Source organism: Vidua macroura, unplaced genomic scaffold (assembly GCF_024509145.1).
Source record: "Vidua macroura isolate BioBank_ID:100142 unplaced genomic scaffold, ASM2450914v1 whyUn_scaffold_126, whole genome shotgun sequence".
NCBI lineage: Eukaryota > Metazoa > Chordata > Aves > Passeriformes > Viduidae > Vidua > Vidua macroura.
This window is the reverse complement of record NW_026530547.1, coordinates 338430-353743: the sequence shown is the minus strand read 5'-3', so window position 1 is coordinate 353743 and position 15314 is coordinate 338430. Positions and strand designations below refer to the sequence as shown.

Genomic DNA, 15314 nt, shown 5'->3' with positions numbered 1-15314 from the left:
TGTGAATTGCATCATTAGACAATAACTGACGAGAAGGGAAGAGTCCACATCTATTTCCATTTTGCTTTCTTGCTGCTGCAGGTGAAGCTGATTAACCAAGGAGCTATTGATGCTCCCTTCACCTATATCCGTTCAACTGCAAACGTGGGCTTCTGCTTCAAGTTTGCACCCGAGGAGGGCATCATTGCACCAGGTGGGACCCAGACGATCCAGGTCTCCTTCAGTGCCACCGTGCTGGGGAGGTTTGAGGAAGAATTCCAGTTCAGTGTGGCTGGATCTCCTACGTCTGCAATCCTGACTATCATGTAAGGGCTCTGGGAGCTTGGTGGGCACTTCTGTGGCTGTCTCTGGGACATCCCCCACCTTCCTCATTTTGGGGTTGAGCAGAGCAGGTTGTGCAGGTGTTTCCTGAGGTCTTAATCTCTGCTCTGATCCTGGAATTGCCTTAGTGTGAGGATGCCTCCTGCCCTGTGTGGGTAACCTGGAGCTGGAAGGACTCCTCCCTGCAGGGATCTCCCTCTGCCTTTGGCCATGGCAGGCAGTGGGATGGATCAGCTTTGGGCAGTAGCTGCTCTGGGATGTCCCCCCTGAACAGCCAGCAAGGTCCCCAGGGCTTTGGAGATGGGCCAGCCTGGGTGATTCTGCACCAGCAGCAGTGTTTGTAAGAATTCCCGTTAATAATCCATCCCAGATGGGCAGCACAGCCTCACCTCACCTCTCACGGCCATGCTGTGGGGCACAAGCCGTGCTCCCAGCTCCTGTGCAGAGTGCTCTGCTAGATCCTTTCCACAGCCGGGAAAGGGCTGATGTGGGAGACTGGGAACTGTCCCAAGGACTTGGGCGTCATCCCACGGGCTGGTGCCATGGCAAGAGGTGACCTTATTGCTCTCTACAACTTCCTGAAGGGAGGCTGTAGACAGCTGGGGGTCGGTCTCTTCCACCGGGCAGCAACGGGCAGAACAAGAGGACACAGAGTCAAGCTCAAGTCAGGGAAGGTACAGGTTGGATATTAGGAAAAAAATTTCCACCGAAAGAATAATAAAATACTGGAATTGTCTTCCCAGAGAGGTGGTAGAATCACCATCTCTGGATGTGTTTAAAAAAAGACTGGACGTGGCACTTGGTGCTATAGTCGAGTTGAGGTGCTAGGGCATAGGTTGGACTTGACGATCTTAGAGGTCTCTTCCAACCTCATTATTCTGTGATCCTGTGAAGAGATAATCCTGGCCCAGCAGAAGGGAGAAGGGCTGATAATAGGGGAGGCAGAGCTCAGTGCTCAGGACCACAGCACATGAGGGCTTGTCCCTGCTAGCCTGAGCCATGTGCTGCTGGGATCATGTAGGGTAAGCAGGAGAGCTGATGCTGGCTGCTCTGGAGCTTTGGAGCTAGGCTGCTGCTGTTGGGAGGCACTGGGTCAAGGCAGTAAAGAAATGAAAGCAATCTGCACTAGATTATACCAATGAGATATGGGAGATGGATTAAAAAGAACAAGAAAGTTATTCCTTAGCAAGAGAAAAGTGGTCAGTAGGTCTGCCCACAGTAGAGAAACAAGTATGCTGGCTTTGTTTTTGGAGGAAAAGTGCTGCTTTTTTACTTTGGAAATCAAGAGGGAACCTTTCAGCATCAAATAACTGATTCTCCTCTGTCCCTCCCCCAGACTGGTCATGGGATTTTATGACATAAGCAGCTTTCTCCTTGAGCAAGGGCGGGGGGCTCTTGTTGAGAGGTGTAGAGCAGAGCCAGTGGCAGTCCTGGGAATACAACAGAAGGCACAGTTCTTGATTTTTAACCAAAAGGCACAGTGGGCATTGATTGGCGTCAGCCATGAAAGAAACTCGTGGGTGTTGTGCAGCTTCAAGTGCTGATTTCAGTGGATGTTGGTGACTTCTGGAGCCTGTCTGCTGAGTTCAAGGACACGTGAGGTGGTGTGCTAGATGCAGGACACCCTTGTTTGGCTGTTTAAGCTATTGCTCTTGGCTGTGCCAGCTGCTGCACTGCTGACAAGCTGGTCCTTTCCTCGAGGGTTCATCTGCCCACTGTGTAGAACTGTTGCTGCTCTTTTCAGAGGGTGTTTGGGGCTCCCCTGCCTCATGTCTCAAAACTCTCTAATGATCGTGTGGGTCAAAATCTCCTGAGAAAGTTCCTCCATGGGAGAACCAGTTCCAGCTAGGAAGCAGCAAAGCAGGAAAGGCTAGTTACAGAAGTTTGTGGGGACACCTTTATGTCCATCACATTACAGATGGGGAAACTGAGGCACGGAGCCATGTCTGGGTGTGTGTTGAGGGTCCTTCATGGGACCACCAGCAACCCGGGGGCTTTTCCTGCCTGCCCTGTGCCCAAAGCCCCATCAGTGGCTGTTGGCTGCTCCCACTTGGCTTTAGCTGCCTCCTGTCCACAGGGGCACTGTGCTGAGCACATGGCGGTGTGTTGATTTGAAACCTGCCCTGACACCAGGTTTTACACCCCCGAGCCACGACAGCCAACACTTTGCTGTAATTCCCTTTAACCAAGCCATTTCCTCTTTGCTGTAATTCCCTTTAACCAAGCCATTTCCTCTTTGCTGTAATTCCCTTTAACCAAGCCATTTCCTCTTTGCTCTAATTCCCTTTAACCAAGCCATTTCCTCTTTGCTGTAATTCCCTTTAACCAAGCCCTTTCCTCTTTGCTGTAATTCCCTTTAACCAAGCCATTTCCTCTTTGCTGTAATTCCCTTTAACCAAGCCCTTTCCTCCTCTGTCCTCGCCATGGCAGGGGGTTTGTCACCGGACTGAGTTCACACTTTGACCTCAATAAGCTCGACTTCAAGGACATCTCCTCTGGTGAGTGTTCCCTGGGCTTGGACCCAGCGTGGGGCATCTGTGCATTCCAAAATGGAGCACTGGAACATGAAAGCATCCCTCACTCATGGTCTGCCACAGCAGCCTCTTCAGGGTGTGAACTCCAGGGCTGCTGGTGCCTCAGGTAGCCTTTTGCCATTGTGAGGTCAAACAGAACCAAGGAATAGAAAGTCAGTATTTTCTGCTGTCCCTGTCCTGGTTTAAAAGACAGATGTCTGCCAAGGAAGGCCGGAATCTTCCTGCAATGGAAAGATGACCCCTTCCCTCCAAATTATTATACCTCTGAAATTACAGGGCTTCCTGGCAAAAATATGGGAAAAGGAAAAACAGTTCATTACTGGAATGCATTGGCACAATCAACAGCACGATAACAGAAGTTTCCAACCCGCCAAGTACTGGTTGTCCCCTTTGGTGTAGTTATGATCACAGGCAGGAGGAGCTGTGGGCTCCGGCAGGGCAGGGATCCCCTCCCAGCCAGCACCGGCAGGGAAGGCAGGCAGCAGGGAAGGAGGGAGGGAGGGAGGCAGGAAAGGCCGGAAAGGCAGGAAGGCAGGCAGGAAGGAAGGAAGGAAGGCAGACAGGTTGGATCCCAGTGCTGAGCTGCAGCCCAGGGCAGTCCCAGGGCCAAGCACACAACCTCCCGCAGCAGCACGTGGCCGACCTTCAATCCCCGAGCAGAAGGAAGGGAGGGTCCCCTCCCTGCCAAACCTCAAGTCCGCCTTCACAACCGGCCACGGCATCACACCACAACTCCCAAAAAACTCTGAATGGAAAAGGCCACCCCCACAGCCAAAACCCCCAAAATCCCCATCCCCCTTCCCAAACCAAGGGGAAAATTCACTCAAAGCCTAAACCCATAACAACACAGTTAATGAACTTTTTAGGAAAACGAATTACCTTTCCTGAGCTGCTTCTTCCCTACCCTGCATCAGCACTGAGGCACTTGTTAGGTTGCCTTTTGAATAAATGAAACAAGAAAGGCAACAGTAATCACAGCGGCCAGCATGGGTGTGAACTCGTGTTCACTCACTGCTTAACGGTGGGAGTGTTGGCAGACTTCACAGGGAATTTTACAGCTTGAATTTTCAGAGTAAATGCTCGGTCTGTGTGCACACTCATCACGGAGAGATAACTGCTGCTGGTTTGGGGCAGGTGAGGGAGCTCCTCCCCATCAGGGAGAGAGAAGCTTGCAGTGCTCTGCAGGGCTAAGAGTGGGCATTTTCAAGGCTGCAGTCTGGAATCAGTGTCGAAGGGAGCTAAGTGACAATTAATTCCTCGTGCAGCTTCTCGGTGAGCTGTAGTTCAGATAATAAAGAGCTAAACTCCAATGACACTTTCATCCTACCAGGATATTCACACCAGGAGTCATGCCATAATTGGTGCCTAAATGGACATTTGTGTCCTTTTCCTAGGCTCTCGCAACACCAAGACCCGTTGCCTCACTCACACCTCCTCGGTGTCCCGTATCGCCCTTTGGGGAGAAGCCCACTTCCCAAATCTCCAAATCCAGCCCAGCAGGCTGGAGTTCGTGGGTGGCACTGAAGGAGTGCGCTCTCTGGAGATGACCAACTGCAGCTCTCTTCCCGTCAAGTACCGCTGGTCATTCCGCTCGGAGGACAAGCTGGGGTATGTGCACCTTTGCCCTCTCCCTGAAGCTCTTCTTCCTGGTGCCCTGGTTGTACTTGGCAAAGAGCAAAGCTGTTTGCCTAGGACCTGCCAGACTGCTTCTGGCTTTTCCTTGTTCAAATAACGCTGACCAGCCGCTGTCAGGCTGGATGCTCAGGGAATAGGTTTTCCTCCAATTTGGTGCTGCCTAGCCCCCATAGTGGTTTCCCCTGGGAAGGAAAGCTGGGGTGAAAGCTGCTTTCTCAGACCTCTGTGGCCTGAGGCAATGTCCACCTTGATGAAGGGCTCCTAGTCCCAGCTCCCACAGCACTGCTGGAGGCCCTTCTGGCCCCTCTGCTTTGGGATGGGTCCTCTCTGCAGGAGCTGCTCTCTGCTCCTTGCCTTCCTCCCTTGCACTGTGCTGCAGGATGCCCAGAAAGTTCCAACACCAGAGAAAGAGTCACTTAGTGCCTGGGCTGATGCTGAACATCTTCTTACCTTCCCTTTCCTTCTTTTCTGAGATAACTCCTTTACTGCCAGGACGATTTCCTTCCCAGGGGTCAGCATTCAGCAGACACCTTGCATTCCTCACTCCCTTTTTTTGTGACACTTGTTGCTCGTTTTGACTTTTCCCCTGCAACATGTCCCTTACAAGTTCTCAACTGCTTGACAGCAGGACTTGCTCATCACATCATCTCCTATCCCTGCATCCCAGAGAGTTTCTGCTTTAGGGTGAAAGATGTCATTGTCTAGGCATGGTGGTCCTGGGAGGTTGCCTCAAACCACTCATTAAAATGAAAGACGGTGGAATAGATGATTAGGGGATCTCTTGAGGGTTATGATGAGACTGCCCCTGATCCAGAAATGAAACCCAGCCTTAGGTAACAAGCCACAAAGCTAAAGGCAGTGATTCTTTGGGGAGCAGGTCATTACAGGCCCTGAATGCCTGTCTGGGAATGGAGCATCCAGGTTGTGTTTGACTGTGTGGGGAGCACTTGCAGCTCAGCAGGGTGACGGCAGGCACGGCTCGACTGTGTCCCTCACGTGGCATTAGAAACCCAAGCAGAGTTACCCTGAGCACCTGCTTCAATTTAAAATGGGGAACGTGACCTGAGTCACCTGGGAGTGTTGGAAAATGTCAGCCAACCCCCCCAACAGTGTCAGGGGAAACATTCCTGATAAATACCTGGTGGAGCTGCAGAGTTTCTGTCACTGGGCACTGGGGTTTGCTGTGCTGGCTCGTCACTGGCCGGGTCTGCCCCTCGGTGCCTCAAATCTCACCTTTCTGCTTGCCTTCTCTGTCTTTCCCTCTCCCACTGTGCTTTTTGCATCCCCACAAGGTGTTAATCCCTGTCCTCTCTAGTTCCTCAATGCAAGCAGTTACAGCTGCTGCACTGCTGCTCCCTCAGCATCATCCCTGGGCTGCCCTTAGAACAGACCTGCTCCAGCCTGGATTGGGAAGGGCTGGATCAAACCATTTCTCAGTTCAGCGCGCCAGCACCCACCCAGGGGCTGCATCCTGAGCAGGAGCTGCTCGTGCAGGTGTCCCTCCCTCCCTCCCTCCCACTGCAGGTCCCTGTTCATAGTTCTGTTGTTTTCCAGATATGAGCCTTACCCACTTAAATTCAAACCCCAACCACCAAAGGAGCAGAGAACCTGTTTGGATTCCTCGGCATATAAAAGGAGGTTCCTGATTAGAAAGGAGGAGGCAGGCACAGCCCTGAAAGAAGTGCAGGACTTTGCCCAGTCTTTAGGAGCAGAGGTAGATTTTCTTGTACACCTGGTGCTCGTGTTGCCTCCCCAGCTTGCCACCAACAAGTCACGCTCGTGCTGACCCTCCTTTTGCTGCCCTGCTGTCCTGTGCCCTGGCAGTGGGTTGGGCAGCAGGGCCCGTGGCTGGGTGTGGGGTGTGTGGGAGGGAGGAACAGGACAGTTTTCCTTGGAGAAGCCTGCTCAGATCCTACAAGCCTGTGTTGAGTGTGGGATTTTTTTTTTTTGCCTGGTTTTCTTCACAATGTAAGATGAGGTTTTATCTGCATCAGGATGGTAAGACCTCCAGCTTCCTTGCCAGAGCAAGCTGTGATGAGTCCTGATCTCCCTGTGCCCTCTTCCCAGCCCAGCCAGGCCACCTGTTTCCAGGTGTCGGCTTTCACCCGAGGGCTGGTATTGCACTGATGGCCCTGAAGCTGTCTTATGAAAGGAGACTTTGCAACGCGGCTGTCTCTTCCTCCTGGCATAGAAAATGGCTTGTTTTTCAGGTGCTGCCACAAACTCCTGAACCCCCTCACCTCCCACTAGGGTTGGCAGGAATCGCATCCTCCGTGGATGTACCGCACGCTCCCCTCGAAGCGGAGAAGAGGGAATCTGTCTCACTTGCCCACTGTCAGTGTGGCAAGCAGGGCTGTAGCTCCCAGTCCCACTGGTGGCCCTCAGCACTGCCCTCAGAGGGGCCTCACGTCCCCCCAGGCCCAGCACAAAGTGCTGCTGAAGCCACTGGTTGTTGGAGAGGTCGTGCAGGACATGTAGGGCTGCCCAAGGACGCTGTGCAGCACCTGTGGAGGGCATTGCTACCCCTGGACCTCATCAGGTGGTCCATAGGAAATGTTTGCAGGAGCTTTTGCTGAGGCACCTGGAGAAAGCAGGCTATAAATCAGAGAGAGAGGGGAAAAGCCTCAGGAGTCAGATGAGCTGGGCTGGAGTCCTCCGCTCAGCTCCAAGAGCTCTCACTCTGAGTCTCCTCCTTTTGTCAAAGCAGTAAGAAATGCTTTTTAAAGGCAAGTTGTGCATCAGAGAGAATTTCTACTGCCAGGAGACGTCCCAGTTCACTTTAATGCAGTGTATTAATTAATGCATTGATCTGTGAGTGTGGGAGAAGATTTTCCCCATGGTCCCTGCGCCGGTCAGTGGCACGGATGCAGGATGAGATTAGGATGATTTTGGCTGTGTTTGGGGAATGGGCCCCTCTGGCTAGAGCTGCACTTTGCTCCAAGATGCTCTTCTGCATCCATTTCCCTGCTCAACGCCTCGATCTCTCCCGTCCTCCATCCAGGCTTTCAGCATCCTGCCGCTGTCAGGCGTGCTGCAGCCAGGACAGAGCCAGCAGGTCTCCTTCACCTTCTCTGGCCACCGGGACGTCCTCGGCGGTGTGAAGGCGCTGTGCCGCGTGGAGGGAGGCCCCACCTACGAGGTGGAGCTGATCACCTCACGCGTCAGCTACTCCCTGAGCCTCTGGGAGATCGACTGTGGCTCTCAGGTACCACACATGGCCCCTGGCACAGCTCCTTGCCCTAGAACCACGGCCAGCGGGTTCCAGCCCACCTCGGCCCAGGGATCCCTCCCCTTCCCAGCCCCTTTCTTGGCTCTGGGGCTTGGAAGTTCAACCTTTGAGGGACACATTTGGCATCCAAGCTGGTTTAAAATGGCCATCTCCAAAAACGCTGGGAATGCCTCTTTTTCAGGGTACCTAGCACTGCCTCCTGGGCCAGGCAGGGTCCCAGTGGGGATGCTCTGAGGGGTGTGTCCCTGAGACATCCCTCTGCTGATCCACGCCTAAAGCCTGACCTCCAAGGAGATGCTTTTGTCCACAAATAATCTTGCTTAATCCACAAATAATCCACAAATAATCAAGGGAAGAAGTTGGGCTTCCAGTCACTATAGCTTGGGAGACTGTCCCAGAATAATCCCCAGTTCACTCTTTTCCAGTTGAAAGCCCACAGATATTTCCAGCTGCTGGCCCTGTCTGTGTTGCCCTGTGTGACTCCCTTGTTGCATGTGTGCTGCTTGCCAATACTTGCATGCAGGTGCCTTTTCTGCTGGAATGCCTTGGTGCTCTCTCTGTTTCTCCTGGCTGTTGGTGACCCCTCAGAGTGCAGAGGGCCTGTGTCCCCTGGTTCATTTATTGCTGGCCCTCACATGGTTGTTACCACAGCTGTGGGTGCAGCCAGAGCTCCCTGGCCCTGTGCAGGTGTCCTGTGCCTGGGGGTTCCCCAGGTTCCCAAGTGCCCCCATCTCCTCCCTGCTCCCACGATGTGTCTGCTTCCAAGCCCAGGAGAGAGGAAGGAGATTCCCAGCAGCAGGCCTGGGTCTGTAACTTCCTGCTCCTGTGCCTTCTCTCCAGATGTTTAATGAAATTGGTCACAGCACGGTCACCCTGGAGAACACTGGCAGGATTGAATTCAGCTGGGTGCTAAAGCCTAGCACTGCCGACCAGCATCTGCCTGGCGTGTTTCTGGTCAACCCCACCACTGTAAGTAGCACAAGTGACTGAGCCCAGCCCTGTGCCAGGTGGCCCAGGAGAGTGTTAAAGGGAAAAGAGAGCAAGGGGAAAAAATCAGAGGGGAAAACACAAACCCAGCCATGAGAGACAGAGGGCTGTAAGCAATTCCTGCTGGGGGCAGAGAAGGTCAAACAAGGGCTCTCCTGATAGACTCCCCCATGGCCTTGGCTGGTGGGTGGCTCTGCTGTCAGAGGCAGACACCAGCAGGAGGCACGAGTGTGTTGGTCACTGTCCTGTCCTACTGTCAGGGGAGTAGAGGAGAATTCTTTTTGGTAGATTGCTCGGATGAAAATAAGGCACAAACACAGCAAGTATTATATCTGAAAATTGTGTCTTGATAAAGAGAGGGTATGGTCCCGACCAGAAAGGGATGGAAAAGAGAGCAGAGAGAGAAAATGAGAAACGGGGAGAGTAACAGAGGAGAGGGACAGAGCGTTACCGCTGGAAGCCTGGGAGGCTCTGTCGGGTCCTGCTGGGCAGATGCAGCGAGTGTGCTGCCAGCCGCACTGTGAACAACGCCTTCACTCTCCTGTGAACATGCCAAAGGGTTAATAAAGGACAGTGGGAGACAAGGACCTTAGAGCCAAGGTTATTACGGCCGGGTGCATCTTGGCACTGAGCCAAGAGCACGCTGTTACCTTCGGGGATACCCCTTAAGCACTTTTTCCATTGTCCTTTATTAAAGGACAATTTTTATTTATTTATTTATTTATTTTCCTACTGTCCTTTATTAAACTTTCTAAATTTTCATAGAAGAGTGAACGTCTTTTTCACACTCCCATAACTCAGCCCTTTTAGGAAGTCTTGGTGAGGTGAGCAAAGTTTTCCTGGGGTTCGGGGTCTGCCCTCCTCCAAGGGGGAGGTCGCTTGCAGCCCCCCAGACACGGAGCCTGCCTGCATTGTCTGCCAGCAACCCCCTTTACACGTGGGGATGTGTTAGGGCTCCCAGCACGTGGACAGCCCCTACGGTGATTTTTCACCCCATGGCAGAGGATGGATTTATAGCGTATGCTGAGGCATAACTAAAAATGTAATTGGTTCCTCACAGTCACTCTGGGGACCCCGACGGCTGAGATCTCAGGCTGTGCTGGCACTGGAGCGTTTCTGAGGGTCACCTTAGCCAGGCTGTGTGATCACACAGGACATTGTCCTTGGCCCTGCCTCCCCACTGCCAGCTAAGCACCACTTGTGTCCCTTACTGGGCTTGCTGCTCCCTGCCTCCTCCAGCTTTGCTGCTGTGCAGCGGCTTTGTGGGGCAGTGAGGGGGCCAGGGAGCAGCGGGGCTGGAAAAGCAAGGAGAAAGATTAGCAGCATCCCACCACTGCTGCCCAAGCTTCTCAGCCCTGCCTGGATGTCTTTGAGCCGAAGCAGCGCTCCTGCCTTTGTCCCTCCTTGCGGTGGCAAGAGGAAGCCAATTGGCTTTGCCATTTCTGCATGCCTGTCTCCTACAAGGGACGAGAGGAGCTGCTGGCCCTGCTGAGAGCAGGGACTTCCCTTCCCCAGCGGCAGCAGAAGAGCCTTTTTTTGACGAGGAGGGCTCTTGCTGGCAGAGGGCAAAGCCCATTAGCAGCAGGGCTGTGCTCGCACCAGGCTGTGCTGGGGCTGCAGCCTTATGAGCCCTGGGGAGGACGCACGGCACCCCGGGGTCGGAGGCTCGACCTTTTGGGCACAAGGAAGGTAGAAGGTGTGAGAAACAAAAGCCACTCCCCAGGTAAAATTTCAAGAAAATTTAATAAGGGACAACAGGGGCCAAAGTCAATAAAGCAGAAGTAACAGCGCTGGGTTAGCTTAGCTAACAGCTTTAACAGGGTTAACAGCTTAGCTGCAGCCAGAGGCACACCAGTCCACACAGCAGCACCCCTAATATCCCCTGGGTATTGCATCAGCCTAATACATATTTACAATGGTTGTACATATTCAGAATTTTTAACATAGCTCCTCCTCTGTCCCACCTTTTTGGAGCATGTACAGTTGTCCTAGTGGTGGTCATTTGTTACTTTTCAACATATTCGACAGGTTTCCATTCCTTCACTATTAAATGTTAAATTTAATATTATATATATGTTAAAAATTCAATTTATATATTGATATATATGTGTGTTATATATTATTATATATGTTATAAATTAATATATATTTAAAATTTAATATTATATATATAATTTAACATTATATAAATGTTAAATGTTAATATTGCAACAAGTCTTCACCAACATTGGTATCACAACACAACGTTGGCATTAAAAGAACTCTAAACTTTAGCAAAACTTCTTTTACAAAAGTCAGCCTTATAAACCACAAAGTATTTACTCTAACTGTTGTGACAGCCAACACTGTAATGTGTTTCTCAGGAAGGTGATGTGGTCTGATGGTTTCTTCTAGATGAGACTCTGTGTCCCCAGCCTGTCTGTCCCCTGAGCCATCCCCATCAAACACTGATGCATTCCCTCCCTCTCCTCCTGCCCCTGCAGGGCTCCATGGCACCTGGCGAGAAGCAAGCGCTGAAATTCTCTTACATGCCAGGATTACCAGGAGCTTTCAGCAGGATTTACCAGCTGAAAGTGGGTGACCTGGAGCCGAAAAATATCCTCCTGAAAGGAGAAGCGTCCTTTCCCGTGATCACCGTGAACCTGCCCTGGAACACCAAAGGTGGGCACTGCCTGTCTGCCCCCAGGAAGGGCCCCTCTGGTTTGGTTCCCTACCACATGCCCATGGGGCAGCTCATGCCAACCTCCACCGAGCCTGGAGGGTTGCAGGACTCCCAGGCCAAGTCAAGCCCCCTGGTTGCTTCCTGAGTCTTGAGCAGAGGATCCCATGTGGGCTTTGTCCCAGGAGCCATCCTGCAGAGCTTGCCAGCACATCTGGCAGGGTCCTGAAGGATGATGGCTAGACTGAAGGGCTTGGGAAAGCTGTCAGAGAGGCTGGCAGGGCTTCAGGCAGGGTTGGATTTGCGTGGCATTGCAGGGGATGAGATGCTCCTCGGTGGGGAGGGAGAGAACATGAGGATTCAGAGAGGAGCAGCAGCATCCACTTGCCAGAGATGGCTTGAGGGATTTGTTTCTGGAAGACACCAATGTTGGGAGGTGGGGACTTGCCAGCTTAAATGGGGACTGGCACTTTGCTCACATTTCTCTTTGTGGATGCTTTCTTCCTTCAGAAAATGAAAAATATGAGCAGCCACTGAAACAGCATGTAAAACACCTGCAACAGTACAGCCAGAGGAATAAATCAGAAATTGTTCAGAAGATTCAGAGCCTGAAGACTGACACCTTGAAGTCTCAGACCCTGAAAACTCAGACTCCAAAGAGTCAGACCTCGGAGACTCGGGATCCAAAGACTCAGGACCTGAAGCCCCGCGTGCCTGGCTCTGGCATTGTAGTAAGAACAGCTGCAGCCCCGTTTGGCACATGCCACCTTCTCCGTGTTCACCTGAGCCCCTTGCAGCCCACAGCAGCTCCCCGGTGCCCTGTTGGCACCTGGGACCTCCCTGCCCACCTACAACCTTGTGTCACCTCAGCATTGCCCCTAGGGCTGCCACTCTGGTCATGGTCTCTTCTGGGGCTGCACCAGCTTCCTGGCTAGCCCAGGGAGAGGTCCTGAGGGCCATGCTCAAGGGATGGTGCTTTGAAGGAGATGCAGGTCATTGCTGGGGAGTTTGTTGGTCCCAGCCCAAGCCCTGCCAGAGTTACAGACCCAAACAGCAGCTGCCTGATTGTGCCCTGGGGCTGTGCTGCTGCTGCTCATCTCCAAGAGGTGCCAGCTTGGCTCCGGTTCCCTTTCAAGACACTTTTTCTCCAAGCTGCCTTGGTACTGGCTGGGGGCAGGCAGGTGTCTGGAGCTCTGGAAGGTTCCTGGCTGGTCTGTCTGCCTGGCCAGAGCAGCTCTAACAGTGTCTGGGCAGGCAAAGATGCTGGAGTTACTTCCCTGGAGATGAGGTCCCGCCTAAGAGAGCAGGAGGTGTCACAGACACTGAGCAGCCAGACAGGAGGACCCCACACCCCCTCCCAGCAGGAGCAGGGTGGGATCCTTTCTCAGGTGCAAGCTGGGCCTTGGGAAGGACCTTGCCTAAGCAGCCACTGTCTTGCCTTTCCTCAGCCAAGCACTCAGCTGCAGATGAACACGGTGAGGATGCTGATAGAGAAGGCTGCTCTGGAGCTGCAGCAGAAGCTCACGTGCCATCCCCCGAAGAGCAGGTTCCCTGACAAGCAGCTATGCCAGAGTCTTGTCAAGTGAGTAGGGACTCCCATGCCCATCTCCAGGTGCCCCGTGGGGAACACCCAGCCATGTCCCCTTCTCCTGAGAGCTCCTTGGGCCTGCAGAGCTGGGAATAGCCTGGACTGCAGAAAGGGTCTGGTCCCGGTGGCTGTGTCACGCTACGTGGGAGCAGCAGTGTCCTCCCTTCCCCAGCACCACGCTGAGCTTTGGACTGCTCAGCTCCCCACAGCCGTGGGGTTCTGCCCCTAGAGCTGGGGCACCCAGTGCAGACCTTCAAGCCCTTCCAGACAGCATCAATTCTGTCCCTGCTGGCTAGCTCTGAAAGAGACAGCTCCCAGCTGATGCCTTGCTTCCAACTAACAGAGCACACTAAACTAAAGGAGAGGGGAGCCACACGTCAGCAAAGCCTTTCAAACCCAAAATCAGATGGTTTGAACCCTGGTGGGGTGGCAGGGCTTATCCAGGTAACTTGGTGGGTCCCTTTGCACCGGCATGATGCAGCACAAGCACCAGAGGCTTCAATTCAGGAAGCAGATGCTCTGCAGAGCAGATCATGTGATCTGGTTGCAGAGCAGTGGAGATTCCCTGAGCAGGCAAATCATATTCCTAGGCTCCAAAACAATTTCAGGCTCAGGCTGTACACCAGGCTAGGCAGTTCCACTGAGACCAGTGGAGGCCCCGTGGACTCACCTGTACTGGCTTTTCATGGCAGAGGAGCTGTGGCCAGTGTCCATTTTAAATAATTTTATTTCCAGGTGCCATTAGTAGCTGATACAACCTAGGAGCTGCACTCCTCCTGACTTCCCAAACTCTTTGCCAGGTGGTCAGGCCATGGCTTTCTTGGGCTTGAGCTGAGTTTTGACAGCAGTGAATAAAGAAATAGCCACTGTATTTATGGCTGTCCACTTGGACATGCAGCCAGGCTGTGGTTTAAGGACTGTCCTTACTCCTCCTTGCAGAGTTGAGCTGCCCGAGTATGTCCTGGACATGGGCACTGTCCTTAAGGGTTTCACTGAGAGAAGCACTCTGGAGATCACCAACCCTGGGCAGATCCCAGTGTCCTTCCAGGTCGATGAATCTGTCCTGCAGGACACAGGTAAGCAGTGCTGGAGACACTTCCTGTGGCCTTGAAGGAGCTGTCTCAGACAGATTAGCTTAAGCCACTGAACCTGGGGAGGTTTTTGAGCTTTTTCTTCTCAGTGCCGCCCCTGCTGGGAGCTTTAGAGGCAGAATTCTCCTGGCCATCCATGCCCAGGGACCTGGCCTGGCCTGCCTGTGACTGCCCTAACGCTTCAGTGCAAGGGCCAGATGGGCTCATCACCCTGGTCACCTCTCAGCATCTTCTGCCCTTGGCTCCCACGAGCAGCAAGCTTCTTTGGGCACTCTGTGGGCCTGTTTTGGCAACCAGTGGGGTCTGCTGTGCTTTGGAAATGCTTGGTTTGTCACAGCACTTGTATTCAGCCTTTATTGAGGAGATAGCCTGTGAAATCCTCTGGTGGATCAAGAGAGGCTTCCAAAAAAGGCCTTGAGGCAAGGCTGCGCTTCCGTCACAGTGGCTCACTGTGTCTGAGGGGTGTTCAGGTGCACTCCAAGTTTTCATCCGGGTCACAGCCCGGTGTGGGGCCTTCCCCAGACCTCTCAGCCAGGACACCTGTAAGGCCTTAACTTAAGCTGCTTTGTCTTCATCTATTCCAGGTTTCAGCGTGGACCTGGGCCTGATGAAGAGCCTGGCCCCCAGCCAGACCATGGCGTTTACCGTGTGCTTTGAAAGTGCCCGCTGGCCGCAGGGTGACGTGGATGTGCTGCTGCCCATAGAGGTGCCACAGCTCTTGGGGCAGGCAGCAGGCTGGGCACAGCAGCACGTGTCACCTGCACCCTCCGCTGAATTCTCTGTCCTTCTCCAGGTGACAAAAGGCCCCACGTCTCACATCCGCCTCCGCGCCACTGTGCTGGAAGCGTCGCTCGACCTCTCCAAGAACACGCTGCAGTTCTCTGACATCCTGCTCGGGCAGTGCCAGGTTGAGACCATCCGGCTCTACAACCGCTTCCAAGCACCCTGCAAATGGTCCATCGAGCCTGTTCTGAAGGTAAAGCACAGGCGACACTGAGCACGTAACTTTCTTGGCTGGGTTTTCTCTGTGTCTCTTGCCCTTTCTGCTCCTGTGGCTGCCTGAGCATTTGGGTCTGCAGCGTGTTGAAGGAAGCTTCTGAGGGTCTGGATCAAGGCTGGTTTGCCTGGACCTGTTCCATTAGCGGGTGCTTTGTTTTTCTGCCATCTTCACCCATTCCTGCTGCTCTGAGGACAGGAGTTCCCTGTCTGCCTGCCCTGTCTACAGGTTTTCCCTCCAGCTCTAGGCTTTGGGCCACACTTGCTTTGGCTG

The 15314-nt window shown here is 53.1% G+C and overlaps 1 protein-coding gene across 1 annotated transcript; it reads left to right on the top strand.

Moving 5' to 3' along the window:
• Nucleotides 1-2263: 2263 nt before the first annotated feature.
• On the top strand, nucleotides 2264-15144 carry LOC128802618 (hydrocephalus-inducing protein-like). The gene is made up of 13 exons (XM_053969173.1): nucleotides 2264-2271; nucleotides 2752-2819; nucleotides 4250-4463; nucleotides 6045-6204; nucleotides 7492-7695; nucleotides 8560-8688; nucleotides 11190-11367; nucleotides 11876-12096; nucleotides 12814-12947; nucleotides 13893-14029; nucleotides 14629-14750; nucleotides 14838-15020; nucleotides 15124-15144. Exons 1-13 carry the CDS (start codon nucleotides 2264-2266, stop codon nucleotides 15142-15144), a joined length of 1779 nt encoding a protein of 592 aa, XP_053825148.1.
• The last annotated feature ends 170 nt before the right edge of the window (nucleotides 15145-15314 follow it).